The sequence below is a fragment of the Chanos chanos genome, chromosome 1 (assembly GCF_902362185.1).
Source record: "Chanos chanos chromosome 1, fChaCha1.1, whole genome shotgun sequence".
Classification (NCBI taxonomy): Eukaryota; Metazoa; Chordata; class Actinopteri; order Gonorynchiformes; family Chanidae; genus Chanos; species Chanos chanos.
The window spans coordinates 38,196,127-38,218,452 of NC_044495.1; the positions used below are offsets into that span (position 1 = coordinate 38,196,127).

At 41.0% G+C, this 22,326-nt stretch overlaps 1 protein-coding gene across 1 annotated transcript in view; it reads right to left on the reverse strand.

Moving 5' to 3' along the window:
- shank2b (SH3 and multiple ankyrin repeat domains 2b) overlaps window positions 1-21,948 on the reverse strand; it is a 56,877-nt gene extending 34,929 nt beyond the window's left edge. The window contains exons 1-10 of the mRNA XM_030778604.1: window positions 21,766-21,948; window positions 20,966-21,169; window positions 20,630-20,701; window positions 18,640-18,748; window positions 17,727-17,878; window positions 17,099-17,266; window positions 16,169-16,285; window positions 13,471-13,548; window positions 9,598-9,664; window positions 2,865-3,248 (exon numbers count right to left, since the gene is read on the reverse strand). Of these exons, the coding sequence (XP_030634464.1) occupies window positions 2,865-3,248; window positions 9,598-9,664; window positions 13,471-13,548; window positions 16,169-16,285; window positions 17,099-17,266; window positions 17,727-17,878; window positions 18,640-18,748; window positions 20,630-20,701; window positions 20,966-21,169; window positions 21,766-21,948 (1,534 nt within the window). The remainder of the gene's footprint in view (window positions 1-2,864; window positions 3,249-9,597; window positions 9,665-13,470; window positions 13,549-16,168; window positions 16,286-17,098; window positions 17,267-17,726; window positions 17,879-18,639; window positions 18,749-20,629; window positions 20,702-20,965; window positions 21,170-21,765) is intronic.
- Window positions 21,949-22,326: the final 378 nt, after the last annotated feature.

Consider the following 22,326-nt stretch of genomic DNA (forward strand, 5'->3'; position numbering starts at 1 on the left):
TACAGAGGGCAAATGAATGGAAATTGCTAACTCGAGAAAAGAAACAGCCAGCGTTTTTATTACCCTCAACCCACACTGTGAAAACCTGAACATCCTTTATCACCTCTCATGACGCTGAGCAGTTACCTTTTGTACTACTGTGCTATTCTCTTAAAGTTACACAGTGACAGACAAGAACATACCTAGGTTTCCTTTTTGGTTCCCTTTCAGATCTAATATGTGTTGAGCTGTGTTTTACATGACAGCTCTTATTTGAACAAGATACATAATAAACAAAGTGCCTTCATATTTCTTCTCTGTCCTGACAGCCTTACACAGGAGAATGAGAAATGTAAAAGAGAAAAAAAAAGTCTTTGGAGGTTTAGGAAAATAAAAGTGGAGAGACTACCAAATTAGCCTAAAAAAAAAAAAAAAGCTCCACTATGGTGCTATATTAGAAGAACCTTACAGTCTCCCCTGACAAAACAAAAGAATTTCCAGAAATGTTCATGCATGTTTTCATTTGTGCCTTCTCTCAGCACTCGACTAAACGTAAGCAGTTAAAAAAAGAGAAAGAAAAAAAACGTGTTAGCGTGGCATATGTCGCTAGCTCGTCTAGTTACAGTCTTGTGGGATCTGAAAGCCCCAACAGAGAGAGACGATGCTGATGCACCTGGTTGTCAAACCCAAAAAAGGAGCTTGCTTTCGTACATATCCAACTCCAACCTATGACAATTACATAAGCTCTGCTCCACTAGGTTTTATTTTTGGAAAAAGTCAATGTGGGCAGATGTGTTTATGCAAAACAGGGATAAAGAAACAGGTCCTCCAAGTATTAGACATTTGGTTAAGGCGTCGTATGAATAGTCTCACCATTGGATCTATTTTTAATTGAGCACTGAAGGAGATAGGACAAGGACTCTGCATCTTCAGACGAATCGATGCAACGTTATCAAACGAAGCCATTACAGCATGGCATGTTAGAATCACCTCAATGTGAACCACAAAGATTTTTCATCCAACTGAGCTGGTGATATCTCTTTATGCTTCAGTCTTAATTATGACATATGATGTTAAAACATGCTTTACGACACAGAGTAGGCTAAGTGGTCTCTTTAGCAATGTGTGTCATGCTACTTAGCTTGTGATTCTTTTTTGTAATGAGAACAAACACTGTTTTGATGAGGCTGTGGCTTAAAACTCCCCGCCCAAAAAAATCAAACACAAATACCCCAATAGACCTGATCACTTTTGTCCCAGCTCTGTAGAAATACTAACCTGAATTAGCTATTCATTCAGGCTTGTTGACCAGTTGGATCAGGTATAGGAATGCTGGGTAAGGGGAAAATGAATTTTTCTAATGTGGAGCCAGGACAGCATTTGAGAACTGTTGTGAAAGGACATCAAAACATTGAAAAAACCCCACAGCTGTCTTTTAGCGCCACACACACACAAATTGTGTGTGTGCGCGTGTGTGTGTGTTTTTGTGCATGCGTGTGGCTAGAACACAGCTGAGGGGTTTTATTTGTTTTTCTGTTTTCTGTTTTTTCACAAATTGACCCATTTATCAATTTATTCGGAGGGTTATAAACTGAGCTATAACAACTGTGCACAACTATCCGCTTACACACGCACACAGACACGCACACACACACACACACATTCACACATACCTTCACATTCGCACATACATACACCACTCCATTATCCACAGTGGCTTCTAAGGACTATATGTATATCATTAATGTGAATATAGAAGTCTATGAGAGCTTTAGAACAAACTTATCTCACCACAGCTCTGTGAAATCTTCTGCACCTCTACACCAAAGTGCCCCCCACCCAGCCCCCCCCAAAAAACAAAGAAAGAAACCTTAAACAAGAATGTCTAGACTGTGCATTAGCACGAATATTAGTGTATTCCCGACTTTCAGCAACAGCAAGTCAGTGGAAAAACAAACCTACTCCACTTTGTCCTCTGAGATCACAAGCAGCGCCAACCTGCAATTAGCCAATGACATCGCAGCTGACTACAGCTGCTTCTGTTACCCTCTTGCTCCCATGGTTTAGACACATTATCTAATACACCACAGAGCTGAAACACTGAAAACGCGTGCGCCATACGGCCTCAGCCATAGCAACCGCTGCTGTAACTAGGGATGGTGTCCCATTTTAACACTACATTCAGGCATGGGAGCCAATAATATATTCACGGGTCTGCTTCCTGCTAATCTGGTGGCGGATGCACAGAAAGCACAAGTCTACAATGTGGAACTGGAGAAGCTGGAGGAGAATAAGGTCAAATACCAGAGGATTTAATTCTTCCCTTTTAAAATGACATCTAATTAAATGACTTTTTTTTTTTTTTTGCTTTCCTTTTTTTTCCTTCATCATGGCCCACTTTACTGAGATCAGACTCATCATTTCAGAACCCCCCATGAGTGACAAGATTCACACACCCACAGATGTACGCAGATACACACACACACACACACACCCATGGGCACAGATACATACACACACACACACACACACACACACACAAATTCACATTCTGCTGAGAACTACACAACTGCTATTGCACATACAAACGCACAGACTTTCAGTTTGTCCATTTCCAGAGACAGTTCTTCCTTCTTAAAGTGGTCACAGTGTTGTCCCCCCCATCCCTCAGTGTGCATGCACGTTTACACAAAAAGTCACGTGAAATATATATATGATAAACAAGCTCTCATTCCTTTATTACATGAAATTTTGCCTTCCATTCCACAATGAACACTGTCATACGCTGAACACTGAGGTGACAAACACGCTCTTGGGTTCTGACCAATGAAAAGTTCTTTTTTAGAAAAGGTGGACAACATGCTATCCAATATACACGAAGATACCAAACAACTGCTCATCACTGCGATTGTCAGTTATACATTTGTCAGCGACTGACCTAGCATGGCGCTGAGGAGTCTGCCTGCGCGGTTCCTCGCCCAGACGTCCCAGCGAGGGCGAGCGGCTACGGGGCGTGCGGGAGCCTCGGCCCATGCTCTTCAGCGCACCATTGGGGCTGTTCTGCATCTGCTGGGGCAGGCGGGGCGAGAGACTGCGCAGGGGAGAGGCGGCCGGCGAGGGGGACGGAGATCGCGAGCGGCTCGGAGACAGCTTGCTCACGTTGAGGTTGTTGTCGCTGTTGGAACGCAGCAGCACTCTGGGGGCAGCGAGGGTACTTTTACCACCCTGCCGCCTGCTGGTCGGGCACGCCGGTGCCTCCCGAAAAGGCACTGATGGAAGAGACAGAGAAAGATTTATTTGTTCATTCATTTGTTCTCTTAGTTATCATTTTGTTGTCATTGTTTTTGGTCATGTTTTAAGTGATGAAACAAAGCCAATAAACCTCCTGTGGTCTGGAGTGCACTGAGAGAAAGAGAGAGAGAGAGAGAGAGAGAGAGAGAGAGGGAAAGAGAGAGAGAGAGAGAGAAAGACAGAGAGAGTACTGGAATATTGATCAACTGAACTGACCTTTTATTGACTTGAACTTGAGATAAGTGAAGCAAGGGGTTTTTTTCCCTTCACTTTCTCACCCTGAGCAAAACGCTCTCACAAATGTGTGGGGATGGACATCAGGCACCAGGCAAGTCATTCAACATCTCATTAGAGGTTACCATAGCTTACAGAAACAAGGCAAAAAACCCTCTCTAAACTCTCTTTGATAGCCAGGCCTGAAAGATGCCCTGTTTTCTGAACTACATGAATAATGATTTTTACGTCTTTGCTGTTGCCTAAATAGAGGTTAGAAGGAGTTCAACTGAGGCAGCTTATAAATCAGAAACATTTGAATTTCAAAGACAGAATTTTTTTTTCCCTCCATGCTAAATGATAACTCTGGGTAACTAGACGTAGATTTGCCTTTAATGAAAAATGCATACGTTTCACTTGCTCTATTCATTAATGTGAGCAAGGCAACGGTAGCCCTGCAGTGCCTCTTCTGTAAAAACAGTTATCACTGTCATGCCGTTCATGATGATACAGTGGATTCTCAGCAAACCTCATGTTCACTATCATGAATAAAACCACAGCTGTAAGTGGGAAGTACCCCTCCCCCCACAACAGCTTAAGAACCTCCACCATCAGTCCTCTACGTACACCCCCCCCCCCCCAACCCCACCACCCCAACCTGACCTTACTGGGTGCTTGCAACATCACACCTTATACTATAGAAACACAAAACCAAAAAGCCTAATAATGTAAAACAAAAAAATAACAGCAACAGCAAAGAAACCACCACCAACAACAACAAACCCAAAACAAAACACAGGACTCGAGTAAAGAACCAGAACGACCACAGCTTTAGAGGAGACTCAACACATCCTTCACGTCACAAAGGCAGAAAAACAAACTGCTCTCCTCTTCCCAAGGTGGCGGAAGTCGGTGACATCATGGTCACACTGGATAACTGGCGCATACTGGTATAAGGAAACTGTCAAAAGTACCGATTTCATTCATTCTCTTTCCACTCGTTACGTTTACAAAACACGTGAAAGTCACTCACTGATTATCCTAAACTGTGAAAGCTAAGGCAGTTCGTCAGTATGCACAACTCTTCATATAATCATCTTAAAAATAAAAGTAACATGGATGAGACAGGAAGTCTTAAAGTTTCCTAGTCCAGGTTCTTTTATTTTCCACTCAAAGCAGACGTCTTGAAAAGTAACTCAAAACATTATGTTTCAGATACTGTTACATTGGAAATGTGACAAGTGGCATAAACATGCATGTTAGTACAAAAAAAAATGTTCAAGCAATAGCCCAAAAGTATATATTTTCTCTCAGTCCCCAATGAACCCTGAGTAATTAAGCAAGTTTTTTTTTTTTTTTTTAAATCTGTGTCAAAAACAGTACCACCTCCTAAGGACACTTCTGCACTCCTAGTTTAGAAGCAAGTAGGTACACAGCACAAAGTTCAAGTTACCAGGGCCAGAGGTGACAGCCATTAGACAAAAATTAAACCCAGCACCAAACAAACATCTCCAGTTCAAACATCTCAAGAGCAAGTGTCACCTTCTTACCTTCTTTCTTGAAGGCATTCAGTAAAGATTTCATCTCTCCCTTTTCTATTTATTGCTCAGTTATTCCGTCTTTTCTTTTCCCAAGTCAAGAATATACGAGGAACAAGCAAAAGGATGAGGTCTCCAAGCTTTAGGTTCCTCTGGGGAGCTTGGTTAGGCAGGCACTGCGGTGACAGAACCCACCCCACATGATGCTGTCTGTGACTGAGAGGAAGAAACAGACCACACCAGCTTCGCACGTTCTCGCTCTCTCTCTCTCTCTCTCTCTCTCTCTCTCTCTCTGTCCTCTCCTTCTCTCAAACACATACAGAATCAGCTCCTAAGCTTCTGAGGAGAAGTCAACACTGACAGAAGAAGGAGGTGTGGTTTGAGATTGGATCAACACATGAAACCAAAGGATTGAATCACGTTATGCTAGTTCGCCTCAAAGGAAGATTGTGCATAATTAAAAGTGCTGGGTTAAACATCATAATTTTCTATAAATTCCTTTGAAAGCTTGGTTTAAATTGGCGTTTCAAAGGCCCGTAACTCTGATGTATACTGTGAGAAGTAACAATAAGCGAATAAACATATAAAGAAATGAGAAGGTGTCAGGGTACTGGATTTTAACCCCTCTTTTCAATGAAACAGCTGTATGGGAAACAAGCCCCTGAGTGTTGCTAGGCAACCCAAGAGAGGATGTCTAAATTAGTCAGCGCAAGTTGCTCGGTTGTGAAATTTTCCAAGTCCCCATGTATGTGGGCTGTCCTTTCACACTAGCAATTCACAATTCTCATTTGCTGAGAAATAAGAGGGGGGAAAAGAAAGCAACGTTTGAAAAAAAAACCAACAAAAAAAAAGAATTCTATACGTGGAAGTGTGTGTCAGAATGTGATGTCAGGGCTGTAATTTTGACAGAAGGTTAAATCGAGTGATAAACCTCCTCATAAATCAAACGTAGTCACCAGGAGGCTGTGAGGTTGTGATTGGACATATGAGACGCCACGTTAAACAAGACTTTACTGATTTAACTGTGTGCTTTAGATATTGTTTGTGTAGAAGTCGCAAGGCTTATTGTGAAAGACTGAGAAATACACAATTATTCAAGTTTCAAACTGTTAATCCACTGGATTAAGATGCTCTACTCACTGTATTTTAGATTAAGATTAATTAATTAAAGCTAACAATTGTTTAATCTCACATTTATACAAAACCAATGTCTTAAGCATTTCTCACAAGAGCTTTGTCAGTGATCTGGAAGGGAGGTAATCTTTTCAACGTGTCTCAAAAATAAAGTGAGTCACCCTCTAAAACAACTTAATGATGACCCTGCTATGGAAAGAAAAAACCCTGTAGACAATCTGCCCTTTCTGTTTTTTTCTTTCTTTTTCCGCTCTTTTTTTTCTTCTTCTTCCCTCAGCCAGACCATTAGTGAGTAGATGTACAGGATTCTGGAGCGAGAGAGGACCATACCCTGGTTTCCTTTGATTAATAGCTCCCCTAATGGAGAAAGCATTTTTTCATATGTGTCAGCAAAAGCTAATCCTACTGGTGTCTAGTACAAAATAAAGGATGAATAGTGTTTTCCTCCCAATTAAAAAACTCTTAACATGGAAAAAAAAACCAAACAACAACTCTACTGTTCTCAGTGGACTGACTCTGCATTGAAAAGACATAAACTTATTAAGCCAACAGGATTTAGATGCGCAATACGTGAAAACCCTGCATAAACAGACTGTTTTGTAGCTGACTGAAATGTTATGGGAAAATGTAATTTGCCACATTGTCTCTTATTTCATCTAGAAATAACATTAGCGCACGTTTATAACTGTTAACTCTGATTGTATCCAGTTTCACAAAGTAATCCAACATCAATCCAGTAGGAGAATCTTCGTCACACACCCGAGCATGGCTCAGTGAAAAAAGGAAATACCTACATATTCTAGAATCTTCTGTCTGCATTGATAAACAAGCACAAATGACTCTTCACCTTCCTAATTGCAACATGCCAGCGCTAGACAAATTTCAGATCTCTTAAGCCAATTATCACATGGATCTGGGAACCATAGCAACCACAGGGTGGCATTAAATGGGACAGTCATTTACATACTTGCCTGCTGGTTGGAGCAGATTTGAAACATATAGGTCTGGCGTGACAAGGCGAAAACAATAGAGTCTCTTTCATTAAGAGGTGCTCTACCTGTGGGGATTTATTAAAAGGCCTTTTCACTTCAAAAGGTTTGGTAAACCATAATTAGAGCCTTATTGAAACAAAATATAATGAGGACTGTATACTCTGATTCATAAAAAGTAATATTTCAGCACTGTCAGCAACCTTCACACACACACACACACACACACACACACACACACACACACACACACACACACAGGCCCACGTGCAAAAGTGAAAAACGATCATGTTCTCAGAGATGACAAGCCATCTCTGTGAAGAACACTTTTGCAGGGGGAGACATTTGCAGGCAGATGAATGTCCAAACACTTGCTGACATAAAGTTACTGTCAAACCCTATGACCCAGGGGTAACAGGCAGCCTCTGACAGCTGGCTGAAGACTGACATGTGGAGAGAATGAACGGAGCAATTCATCCAGTCCCACAGCCTGGGACTGGAGTTAGACTGAGAACAGCATGCTGACCCCACACACTGAGACAATCAAGATCAAAAGAAGAAGAAAAAAGACAACAGCAAGAACAAAACAACAACAAAGAAAAGTCTTTTTCTTGTCAATATAGAGGAAGCGAAAAGTTATCCTATAGCATTCAGTGGCTTTATTAGATATAGACAAAAAGGCATTGTAAACAAACAAACAAAAAAAAAACAGGTCAGCTGAAAGGGTAAAAAGAGAACATTACTTTGCTGATATATTCTGATCACATAATCACTCCAGGATATGAATTCAGCTCCAAACGCTGCCCCGAATAAGACTGTAGAAACACAAAAAAATCATTGTGTCTGCGTGTGTGTGTGTGTGTGTGTGTGTGTGTGTGTGTGTGTGTGTGTGCGTGCGTGAGCATGTATCTGCATGCATATGTGTATGTGTACAACTGTGTGAGTGACTGTGTGACTGCATGTGTGTATATGTGGGAGTGTCTCTGTGTGCCTGTGTGAGAGCGTGTATTTGTATGTGTATGAGTATGTGCATGTATGTGTATGTGTGTCTGTGTGTGTGTGCGCGCGACTGTGTGAGTGACTGCATGCGTGCTTGCATGTGTGTGACAGTGTAAGAATGTATGTGCGTGTGTGTGTGTGCACATCTGTGTGTGTGTGCGCGTGCGCTTGCATGTGTATGCATGCATATGTCTCACTCTCTCTCTCCTGTACAGCCTGGATCTTATGTATGTAGGTCAGCTCCACTGAGTCCTGCTCTCTCTCTCTCTCTCTCTCTCTCTCTCTCTCTCTCTTTCCGCATGCACGTTCCAGTTCAGCACTAGAAACCATCTATAGGGTGAATGTGCTGACAGGACCTACCTCATCACAGCACATCCTCCAGGGGTAAAAAAAACAAGAATCGCTTTTTAGCAACATACATATCTTTGATCACACGCATATATTATATACATCACATACGCTTCCTTCAGTATGGTTTGAAGCCCTCTCCATAACACTTCATTCTGACACAAAAATATTTGATTTTTTTTTCTTTTTTAATACCAGAGTTTAATGCCATCTAATGATTAATTCAATTTGTTATGCTTCCCCGCGTTTTAATGAGGCAGTTGATTATGCATTCTGCTAATTGAAATGAGCATGTTCAATCAACAAAATTTCCACTCCTCACGGTCGGGAGCGTCATCAAAATAGGCTGATGCATTTTAATGCAAGCAAAACCGACTCCGACACCTGCAGCATGCGTCCAAAGCTTATGGAAATACACCGTACGCAGCAGCAGAATAACGGACAACCGTTCCATACGTGAAGCGTGTCGAATGAATTCGGGAGTTTGGCTTCGGTCGCCTTGGACTGGCGAGCCAAACACTGAGATGTAAAGACCAGGATCTGACTATTCAGAACAAGGTGGTGAATTATAGATATGCTTGTGCAAAGGCTGTTAATTATGTGAAACGCTCAGAATAGTTTCACACTCGTTGGCTAAAGCACTGGAAAGCATGTTAAATAATACAGTGAGAATTATGCACTCACGTTATAATTACCGGCTTTCTTTCATCACCTTCTCCAGAAACAACAACAAAAAAGTTTTCATATCTTTAGAAGTGTCAGACTGGTGTAACTGAACTCTTATGAAAAAAATAAAAGTCTGAAGTAGTATCCATATTTCTTCCAACTGCCCCCCTCCCCACCTCCTGTCAATCATTTTTTTTACTTACAGCATTAAGGAAACTAAACAGGATGGGGCAGACACAAACCTGAGATTCACATCTAACATACATAGAATATCTTAGTATAAAAAGAGTCATGAAACATAAGAAATGCCCAGAATTAGAGAACAGGACTGAATAAGATGTTTAAGAAGAAGAAGAAGAAGAAGAAAAAAAAGAAGAAGAAGAAGAAAAAGAAGAATCATTATCATGAAAAGAATATGGTAAGTTATTAAAGGGACTTACCAATATCAGTGTCTTTATGGTTCTTTATGAACTCTGCCAGTTCAAAGTTCCCTGCGATAATAGCCACCTTTGACACAGAAAGAAAAATATATATATATAAAAAAACACAGAAAAAACACTCAGCACATGAAACCAGAAACACCATTTTTTATGATTCTAACATAGTGTCATCATTTTTAAAGCAAAGACCTAGTGGTGCATTGTAAGCTGCCAAACAATACACCAACACATCTTCACAAGTTGGTCTCAGATGAACCTGTTGCTGTTTAAAATAGCCAAAAACAAACAAATAAATAAATAAATCCTCAGCATGTACTAAGTGGAATTATACAGTACATCAATATTATAATATCAAGATAATTTCAGATAGTTTATAATGGCCCAACGTATACAGTTCTCTGATTATATCCAACACAATAATTACATGAGCATAATATTCATATAATTTAAACATTACCTACATTATTACTTATATTATTTACTCTTGAGCAATTTTATGTTGAATTGGTTTAAAAACAAACAAACAAAAAAAAAACCCCAGCATGCAGGTAAGCTTCAACTTCAGCACATTAGCAGTCAACACACCAAACCCAGCAGCTCGTACTGTCCTTCATTCAGGACCAAGGACAGCTCCCCAACTCTTTACCTGTAACTGCCTCTCCAGTTCACCAGGGCATCATTAACAATAACTGCCCAAGGTCCATTCCACTGTCACAGAGGAACTACAAAAGGAGGAGGCATTTCACCACGAAGCACAGCAATGGAAAGAATCAACCTGGGCTCCATGTCTACAGCCATCTCTCTATCCGAAATTTCCTCTGACCTCCAGTAAAATCAGAGTAAGACTGGCCTAAGGCTCCATGCTCTAAGCTCTCCATGCCAACATCACTGCATAGCCGTGGGTTTTCATTTTTAACGGGAGTTTCCAGGCAGACAAAGAAGAGCAAACTTCACTCTGTCGTCCTTTGAAAACTTCAGGCTTGGACAGCTCAGCTGTGTCTCTAAAGGACACAGCTAACTCTTTTGTAGCATATAAACACTATATGATATTTTCCCTTATTGACGATGAATATTGCAGAGATTTAAACGAGACATTAAAAAAAGAAAGAAAAACTCGCATTGCGCTGCATAGTGGGTGTTGGACACAATAAAAGAGAATCTGAGTCAGTGACAAAACTGGCCATACTTTTCTGAAGCCTCACTGACCGTTCTTGCATAACATAGACCTCCATCTCTGTTATGCCTTTAGAGGCAAACATCTCATGGTATAACAAAGCACAGATGACCTTGGAAAGATCTTTGTTTGCTTTCAGCACAGTATCTATCTCTTTACTTGTAAATCCAACATGGAAGAAGACACACCACCACAAAAAAAGGAAAAAAGACCATTTTTCTTGTGTCCCCCAGTAAAATGACATAACGTTTTTTAAAAGTGGCAATAACGTATTGGGCTTATTTTGAGGAAAATTTCTGTTCTCTGACACAGGAGCCAACAAAAAATTTTTTGTTGGTGTCTATGTTGCCATGGTTTTGTAGCGATTGTTTCCAATATCCACGTCATCAGCTGTATATCAGCTACGAATGTTTCATTGCAAACTATCATAAGCTGTTGTGATAATCTGGCCAACATGACACTGGCTATGCATCTTTTAAACACTGCTATCACAGCGGTGGAATATTCCGGAAAAAACTCACTACTACTCTTCCCAGAACCAAAGAGTCTAACATCAATATTAAATAATAAAAACAAATTCTGTGATCCTTCCTGACACAACTCAGTGTAAAGAGAGAGATTTCAGAAAGCAAACGGAAACCTTGAAGAGAGAAATATTTCTCTGTTTCTAAGCACGGATCAGTAGTCATACATCAGAGGCATGACTGTGGGCTGAATTATTGTCATGGATCAGCAGAGCCAGTATCTCAGGACCAGGGTCTGAACCAAGATCATACGGGCTTTTAAACAGAAGCCAATGGAGCATTAAACAATCCTGCCTAACTTGGCCTCTCTAGGACATTTTTGTTTTTGTGCTCCGTTATTTATCAATAGTATCTATTTAAGTCAGGCACTGGACCTTTCAGTGTCTGCAGTCTTTAAGTCCATTGATGGTCTTGGACTGTAAGATCATCTGACTTTGGTATTGCTATACATGACAGAGCAGTGATGGCACGCTTTTCTTTGTTTCTTTTTTTTTCGAAGAGTCTTATTTAACGAGGCAGAGCGGTACATTTCACTTGCAAGGCTAAGGGCTTATGAACTCCTCAAATGAGCTGTAATTAGGAGGCTATTGAGGCGTGAAACATAATTTTAGCAGCATGGGATGAATAATACAGAGCATTAAACAATGCATCAACGAACTGCAGAGCCGAGCATTACATAAACACACAGCACTCCTACATGAGAGAGATAGACCCTGGGGAGGTCAGTCCATAGCTGGCAAGCTGAGACAGGGAAACAGGAACAGACCAAAGCAATCAAATTCAGACAGAAAGGCACAGACGAGAGCGCGAGGACATGGGAGACCTGACCAACAAAGCTTCTATTGGAAGAATGAGACTCGGAAGACCGAAAAACAGAAAAGATAGAAAATAAAGATACAAATATACAAGACTAACGCAAACATAGACAACATGACCCCTGACAATTACGATATGTGTCTGAAATATGTATCATGCTCATTTCTCAAAACCTAGAGTGCGGTTCCAAATCGGTTTCAATGCATGAGGAACACAGTGGAAGTTCTATGCAGAAGAAAAATACCATTCAGGTTTAATGGATAACCAAGGCTTCCATAGAAAGTAAGTAAAATTTGTTCAGCTTTGTCAGGCATTAAAAGTTTCGTGACAGCAGTACCTATGGGTCACATCCACACATATACATGCATGATCTGAATTTTATAGGAAACCAAATTGAAACGAGAGATTGCATAGGGGTGATGGGGGAAAAAATCCAGTGACTGCGAAAAAGGCATCTTGCAAGTTAAGTAACCCTTCTAAACAATAACTGTACAAAATTATAGCCTACACATTCATACACAGCATTTCAAAACAAACAAACAAACAAAAAATTCGTACACAAACCATAACGGTCATGTATGAGTCAATGTGAAACCAAAACTGTCCAGGGTGAATGCTTTCTCGCAGATTTGCGAAACCAATCACAAATAATCCCAATCCACTACTTGAGTTAGTTCAATATTTCCCCAGTTTCTCTGTGTTCACCTCACTAATTACGGAGAGGTGCTTGTTACACATGTAAACAAACATTAAAAGATGAATAATTACCCCACGGCTGATGTATTGTTGTACAGTTTCTATCTTACATAAGGACTCCACATGGTTTTTATGTGCCTGATGCTGTCTAATTAATTAAAAGCTGTGAGCAACTCAATAATAAGCAAAATAAAAAACTGACCAAATTTTTTTTTTTTTTTTTGCTTTTCTCTTTTATCTATTTTTTCAATTATTAAGCAACATAATACATTAAAAGGGTACTGCTACTATTCACGCTGTAGCAATTATTATCATTATTATAATGACTGCTATTACTATTCCATTTATATGGCTTAGAACTCTGTCATTCAATAATTCACACACATGATCATAAAAAGAGGAAGTCAAAATTAAACAGCTCAACATAACTACTAAACACTAGTCCAAACTGAGACGGACAGAGAGGGAGACAGAAAGAGAGAGAGAGTTAAAAAGAGAAAGGAAATTATTTGGGATGCAATTTCACCAGTGAAAGAGACATAAAACAGTGCTATGCATGCTAACAGGTTGCTCACTGACAGCTTACTTCTGACGACAGAGAAAAGGCAGAGTGTGTGTGTGTGTGTGTGTGTGTGTGTGTGTGTGTGTGTGGCATTGCCATACCTGGAAGGGCGTTTGTCCTCTGTAGTTCTTGACTTCTTTGTTGGCTCCACGGACCAGGAGAACTCGGGCGCAATTTTCCTTAAGAAGGAAAAAATATATATCAGTGTCTACTGAGAGACTCACATTACTTGCTGCCCACTCATCACTATTCTATTCTATTCTATTCTATTCTATTCTATTCTATTCTGTACCATTCTATTCTATTCTATTCTATTCTGTTCTATTCTGTCCTATTCTATTCTATTCTATCAGAAAGCTATCTGCTCTTCTTTCAGGTGAGCGTGCCAGCTCTCTAAACCAGACCCTCCTCGCTGATGTTCATCAAAGTAAACCTGAGAAAAGCTCATGAATGAAAAGAAGCTTTGGTTCACCTCACCCTCTTTTAATTCTCCCCCCTCATATGTGACAGAGCTCTCCAACCATATTCTGGCCTCTAACACAAGCCTGAACAGTTCAATAACCTGATCAACACCCAAAAGCTGAGAGAGAAGTGAAGAAGATGAGGGGATCTGCAGGATAGCACAGAGAGCGAGTGAAGGAGAGCGAGAGAGAGAGAGAGGGAGGAAAAGAAAAAACGTGCCTATGGAGCTGAGGCACTGTAGCACTACAGCCCACTCCAGCCAGCTGAATTCAACCGCCCACCCACGGATTGCCACAGCACACAAACCAACACACACACATACACACACACACACACACACACACACATACACACACACACATACACACACATAATGCTCCCCTCCCACTTTTTCTGCTCATACTACTTTGAATGCCTCTGACAGCTCTTGTTAAAGGGATAAATGCTTCTTCCATTACCTGCACATGCAAATGTCACCACCCTGTTTTTGGCACAGCTCCCCAACGATTAGAACCACATCTTCAAATACAAACAAACAACAAACAAACAAACAATCTCGCACCAATTGCCACAGCGATATGTGCTTTCAGGACAGGTGTTTCGTTTACAGTGAAGGTGATTAATTAAGGATGGAGAGGCTCACGCGGTGAGTTCATGGCTACAGGTCGATGAAGCAGTATATTACGATAAACAAAGGATTGTGATTACATTGACTAATGACCCAGTCGTCTGGCGCCACAGAGAGTCAGAATGATTCACAGCAAGTCGATGACCACCCCCGACCCCCACGTTTCTAACGGACCATTACTCGCATGGCATCAGGGAACGACCAATTCCTCAACCCAACAAACAGCAGCAACTATGACACCATCTGAAACATCTGGAAAAGCAGAACTACATCCAAGGATATGGCATGTGGTCCTACAGTTTGTGCCGGGAAGGTGACAGAATGTTACATTCAGGGTAATTCTGAAACACTTCCAGACAGTACGTTTTTTTTGTGACCCTTGAGGAGATGGTGCAGATTGGAGCCTTGTTGTAGGACCATAAGGAAGATCACTCGCTCGAATGACTTTACGCCATGGATACAAGCAACCATTCTTCGTTTGCATCCATCGTTAATGAACCCATGAACTGCAGGGGAGCTGGCCCATCCCTTCATGTCTTTCACAGTTAAATGCTATGAGACTTCTAAAACATCATTTGCACTCTGCAGGTCAGAGAATAAAGACCCGAACTGAAACATTAAAATTTCAGACCGAATACAAAGGCTCACGGCAATTGTCAATAAAAAGTGAAATAAATTGTGGCAGAAAACAGTGAACCAACTGCCTTGCACTAGCTGAAAGGCATTGGTCTTGTTGCAGTGCTGTTACACCATATCAGACTCGTGCGTATGAGATCCCTAGTGAGTAGGCCTTGGGGGAGAGTGGTATGGCAAAAATGGCTTGACTACAATGACACAATACAATACAGTGACTAGAAGGTTTACTTAACCACATACATGTCTTTTTATATGGATTTAATAGAGCTTATTAATGAGAATGTTTTAAAAGGGTAATTTAGAATAAGCACTCCTCCCATTTCAGTCAGGTTGAGAAGACTCTTCTAAGGAAAAAAAAAAGGATGAATATCCTCTCAAGTGTATCTTTCCACTGTACATCATGACAAACCCTCTCAACATTTTTCCCTTTCTATGTTGAACCATCCAAGTGACACAACCCACTCAGTCTAGTATAAAATTTCACCCCAAAGGTGACTTCTCTGGCCACACAGAATAAAAGCAAGCTATATGAATGACAGCTGTAGAGCCATTTGATCTTGTTTTCATTCAGAAGAGGCTTAACGCCGATTTTACTTTTATCCACCAGGCGAGCGTTAATTTAAATTATTCATTTCTATGGAAACACACATTTCAATAATGCAATACTTTGAACAAGATATGAATATGACAAAAGCGTCATTCTCCTTCACCCCACCGCAACCTTCACGCAGTCCTCAGGGGAACAGATATTTTAAGGCTGTGAATTCCTCCACTGATCTAGGACATAGTCCATGCTCTCTCTCTCTCTCTCTCTCTCTCTCTCTCTCCCTCCCCTAGTAAACCACAACTGCCCTTAGCCTTAACTCTCTGAACTGACACAGATGAGGGGTTTTTTTTCTTTCACCTGTGACCATTTCTACAAAAATGAAATGTACACATTAAATGTTGGGCTGTCTCCACTGAATGGTTATTCTTTCTGAAAGGTCTCTAATCTCTGTGCTTATTGTACAGAGTGAGTTTCGAGGAGTGGGTGGGCATAATGCGGAGGGGAGTGCTGAGGTCATTTGACACACCTGCTTGTAGAGGGCACAGATATGAAGAGCAGTGTTTCCAGAGGCATTCTGCACGCCCATGTCTGCCCCGTAGAACAACAGATGTTCCAAATGCTGAACGTGGCCATATCGACATGCCTGACAGACAGGATGAGAGACAAAGAAAGAGAGGGGGGGGCAGGGAGACAGAGAGAGAGAGAGAGGGAGGCAGAGAGAGAGAGATAGGAAGAGAGAGACACAGACAGACAGGGAGAGAGAAAGAGAGAGAGAGAGAGAGAGAGAAGGGGGGGACAAAGAGATGTCAGATTTGCATGTGGAGCTCAGGTGTAAAACAAACACTGTCTGTTGCTAAGGGCTTATTAGATACCAGATTACAGAGATTTGATTTCACTTGGCATGGCTTCGTTAAAAGGAAATAACAGAAAAATCACTCAACATTTGAAGTATCATTTTGATTTTCGCTATTAAATTGGTTTATCATTAGGATTCAGCAAATCATGCATCGTTCTTTTAGAGTTTTCATTTCTTTTCTTTTCTTTTCTTTTTTTAAATTTTGATGAGCAAGTCCCCTGCTTGTAAAGCTTAAATGAATCAAACTGTACACTTTTAATGAATTACAAGCCAATTTGCCTCCTCAGCTCTAAGAAGACAACACCATGAAATCTATGAATCCTGACACTAGATGTCAGTGTGTAGTTAGTAGAAGTGGACAGAAGCTTCTACGAGATTCTACCCAAAACTAACATCTTTTTCTTTTACATATTACTCATCATAACTTAACTAATAAATAAACAGCACAATAAAAAAACATTTTATCATGAAAAATAGTAAAACAATGATACCAACTGATGACCAAATGAAATACTTTGTGTCTCAATCCAAAGTACTCTGGATACCCTAAATCAAAACCACACCTACAGGTGCCACAGGTGCGGGCACAGTGGGTGGTACCTGGTGGATCTCGTGCCAGCCATTCTCGTCGTGACAGGCCACGGCAGCATGGGCCCGGAGAAGCACCTCACAGCAGCTGGGGTCGCCCCCTACAGTCACAGTGTGGTACAGCGGAGTCAGCCCTTGACTGTCCTTATAGTCAGGGGAAGCTCCCAGCTCCAGCAGAGCCTATGAACAGCACACAGTTTAAGTCAGAGCCTATGAACAGCACACAGTTAAAGTCAGAACCTGTGATCGGTACACAGTTTAAGTCAGAGCCTATGAACAGCACAGTCAAAGTCACAGCCTGTGAACAGCACACAGTTAAAGTCAGAGTGAGACAAAAGCACTAACTGAGTATAATTTGAGATGGAGGCTTTATATAGCTCCACCAGGGAGATGCAAATGTAATGGCAATATTCCCTCTTTTTAGTTTCATAACAGCTGTGTTGAACTGAGAGAAACCACAGTAATGCTTTATATTGTAATGTGTTGGCTCTAGAAGCAGCAATAATAAAAGAGATACTGCTGAAAACTCTTGTCATTAAACTATTAACAACACAAAAGTTCGAGCCATAATTATAATGATCTCCCTACTTATACACAAAAATGTAAGTTGAAGGAGCCAGAGAGGAACTGAGTAAGTTACTTTGAGAGCAATTTGATTCTTCGCTCTGACAGCTTTATGAAGAGCAGTCATCCCGTCTTTGGAGCGGAAATCCAGATGTGCTCCTCCTTTTTTAAGAGCTGAGATGATCTCCACTATATTGTCCAGGTGGACGGCCAAGGTCAACGGAGTCTCTAGAGGTTCAGAACACAGTGTGAACTCACCAGGTCAAACAGAATGAGCAAATGCAAGAAGAGATCAGCATCCATTCACTTTATACAGGAATGCAAAATGGAGTAAATGACCATCTAACATTATGGTCGGTGTCTGTTGTTGATGAAAGCTGGAAAAAAAAACTAAAGTGAACGAGTGACAATATATTTTTATGAATTCATTTCCTTATTCTTGCAAGACAAATATAATAGACAAAAAAATTATGAGTTCTAAAAGTTATGAATCATCATGAGCTAAAAAGCTCTTAAATCGTTAAAAAAAATATATGAAAACAATATTTTTGGGTAGTTTTTTTCAGGCTTAAGCATTCCCTTTGCAATGAGAAGGAGAGAGCGTGGCAGGGTTCAGATGTGATCTCCAGCTGAGCTCACTGAGACGGTCTTAGAGAGAGAGACTGCGACTGTGGAAGTGGTGCTGGAACAGAGTCAAAGGCTCTAGCTGAAGAATACGGCAACTCCCAAGGGCTCAGGCCCGGATGCAGATGAGCCACAAGCCGGGAAACACAATTCCAGAAAAAGGATCCAATTTTTATGATTTTTGATCGTTTTAGTTAGCCCGAAAAAGGGTTCTTAAGCAATGAAGCACAATGAAACAGAACAGAAATGTGGATGTGCTCTTTTTTTTCTTTTTTTTTTTCATTACCAAGTCCGTTTCTACATGAGATGCTGTCTCACTTTTAAAGCTAAACAGGGCTGTGCTAATATGTACTAATAAATCTTACCACCAGTTTCTGGGTCATGGTAGTTTGGATCAAGGCCTCTTTCCAACATCTTAGTAACTCTGTCCAGCTGGTGATGTTGGATATGATCCATAAACTTCCTCAGGTTAACCTGTCAGAGAAAGAAAGAAAAATAGAGTTAGAGAGAGAGAGATAGAGAGAGAGGGAGAGAGAGAGAGAGAGAGAGAGAGAGAGGGAGAACCTTGTGTTTTCTAGTCGTTCCTTACACACAGTATCATGTAGGGAGGGTTCTGTCTTCCACAGTAGGAGACAGCCCAGCAGAAGGGTATGGATACTGTTCAGATTAATGGGTGGGGAAGGGGTAAAGGCAGAAGGGGGGTGTACATGTGACAGGAGTATGAATGTTGAATGAGCTGTATGGGTCCCCTGCTCAGCACCTCTCTCATGTTGAGACGCTCTAGCAGTCCACTTAAAAATTGATAGCTGGGACGTTAAGAGAGCAGAATAGTTAGACAGATAGATAGATAGATAGATAGATAGATAGATAGATAGATAGATAGATAGATAGATAGATAGATAGATAGAACAAGAGAGCTTGACAGATAAAGAGAGAGAATGAGGGGAAGAGAAAGAGAGAGGGAGAGAGAGAGAGAGAGAGAAAACACAGCTGCCTCTAGGGAGGAAAAGGGATAGGGACCCCCTGGGGGCTGGACCATTTACACAAATACACACACTTACAGCGACTACCCAACCACACACAAACACATGTACACACACAGACACACACACACACATACACACACACACAAATTTACAGAATGGCCAAAGCGAAGAGCCAAGTAAAAACATGAGGAAAGGAAAACCACTTTTTTTTATCCCATCACAACAACAATAACAAAGCTGTGCATTATTTAGCCGCTGCTGTGTAACCCGCTAGTAGACATTCTGCTACCTTTGAATAATTAACACCTCCACTCATAGCAGTGACTTCAGACCCATCACCATAACTACAAGAGAAGAACATCAAGTACACATTTAATAACATCTGCACTGATGGTGTAAAACAATTCAGCCTTGACTCTCTTGAATGATTAAAAATAAAAACTTGACAAAATATTAGACCATGATTCCTAAAATTCAACCTTGTTGCTTCAACCAAGTTCCCCCCACCCCCTTTTCCACATCACATTTATAATGAATTAATATCCTAACTGAAGTAAGCGGAATGTAGGCTGAACTACAAACACCAGAGAACTTTGAGAAAACTCAACACACAACAGAGTGTTCAGTCTTTCCTGAAGAAGCCCAGGTGAGACTACGAGCTTGGCAGCACACGGCGAGATTAAATTATTTCATTTTTGCTTTCTTTTTTTCCCCTTTTTTTTATAGTAGAAGCAACTACTCTCAGCATCAGTGTAGCCAGCAATTTATTTATTTATTTATTTGCTTTTTCCGCAAGAACATTGCCCAGCGTAGAAAGTTTATCTCAGGATCAACTCAATTATGCAGAATTACCAACTGATGTTTGGCTCGAAGAGCTGCTGGAGTGTTCAACTTCTCACAACCAACATGATTTTATAAAAATATTGGTTCAAACGATCTACATTACCAGTTCAGTCAAGTTAATGGAAAGTCGCAGGTCAAAAAACGCAAATATTCGTGCTTATTTTATTAATTCATGAAAGCTAGTGTTAATGTTGTGAATTCAGTATTCCCCCTTGGATAAGGAAGACATGGTGCTTTTGAGTTCACAGCTGCAGCCCTCTTCCTTCATCTTCTCCTCTTCTTCACTCGTATCCCAGAATTCTTTGCTTATGCATACACTTCTGCAACTAAATGAAAGTACTACTCTAATTCAACTACTGTGAATCACTGCAGTATGATCTAGGATTTTTTTTTTCATGAAAAATAAAAACATGCTCTTGATGAAAAAAAAAGAAACGCTTTCCTATTTTACTTTCCATCACTGAAAATCAGTCGCAGTTGGTTCAGTTTAATCTGACAGAAAATAGTTTGATTTCTTATCTCTTACTTGCGTATGAAGCTTCGCAATCTGCTTCTCGTTGACACTGGGATGCTGGTAAACCCTACTCTTATAGCGGAACTGCAAAATGAAAAAGACAAACAAGCTGTTAGTTGCTTCTCCCGAGGGAAAAAAAAAAAAATTGCAAACCACTTTTAAAGTATTGCACCAAGCCGTGTATGTTTAAGCAATAGTTTCTGCATCAAAGTCATAAACTGGTCATTTTCTGTCCAATGTGCTGTGATTGGTCATACTGACAGAACATAGGATGTTCACCATCTTACTGACAGTAAAGCACTGAGAGCATGGACCCACAAAAATTCACACTTCAAGATAGGACAGTACCTCTAGAGTTGGCACACCCTTGTTGCTAGGCAAGGGGTGGTCTCCAAGGAGCTGCTCCTCATCGAGAAAGCCGCTCTCTCTCCCATCGACGGCCGGCTGGAAGAGGCCGTAGTTTAGCACGTCCCTCAGACTCTGGGTCAGTGTACAGAGGATCTGCTGCTTAGCAACCCATACCGTGGCATCGGGTCTGAACCTCATCGATTTCTGGGCGAAGAAACAGACCAAGAGAGACATGGTCCTCGGAGGAATCGGCAAAGACAAGCTTGCAGATGGACAATTGCAAACAATAGGCTCACAGCGCCCGCCAACTCTGAGTAGGTAGTCTTTGTTCAAAGAGCCAAAAACACAGCAGGTTCATGATATAACACATTGTTTAAAAAAATATGTGCAAATGATATCCAATCAGTTTTATTCAAACGGGGAACCTAACAGAAAAGCTACATTTAAGAAGTTAATTTGAACTAAAATACCGAAAAACTGAAGGCATATTGTCTGCCTCCGTTAAAAAACAAAACAAAACAAAACAAAACACCATAACAAAAACAACTACTTAACTTTAGTCTTTTGGCCTTTAAATATATTGTTACACTTTTTTTTTTCAAAATGACCCTGCTCTTCTTCTTCTTTTCCTCTTACAGCAGCATTAGTTTGCATCCGAGGTTAAGGAGGAATAGGACTGGCCAAACAGAAAGCAGACACCACTGTGATAATAAGATTCAGACAAAACCACATGGCCCTCATAGCCCCAGGCCTCAGAGCAGAAAGCGTGTGCATATTCCTGAGCGCTATGCAGGACTCACAGACTGTTGGAGGTCAGGGATAACCACACAGATGAGGAGGGTGTCTCTCTGATTGGTGGGCATTCGTCCGCTGCTTGGACGAAGCACAGGGATCTCCTCTCTGGAGCTATCCGTCTCTGAGCCTCCTGAGTCGGAGAAACTCTGGGCCATCTCCTCCTCGCTTGACGTGGGGCTCCGCGGCATGCTCAGCTGTGTGTGTGTGTGAGAGGGAGCGAGGGATGGGGGCACAATTCTCTAAATTAATAAACATATATTTAATAAGGTATATTAAACAACACAACACAGATAGAGCTTGAGAGAGCACTTTAAAAGCATGCAGATACAAAAACAAACACGCACACATACACACACACACATGCACACACTCACACAAACAAACAGAACAGCATGATGCAATTATTCCTATACACTGTTCTAAATATCTGAATATCTGGTTGAAATTAATCACCTGTTCAGGGTGCATTCTCTACTGGTGGTGTTGCCCATTAACTCCTAAGAATTCCTTTCTAGTTTGCATCAGAGCTTGTGGAAGTCCTCTCTTTGAAACATATCCTTTATTCA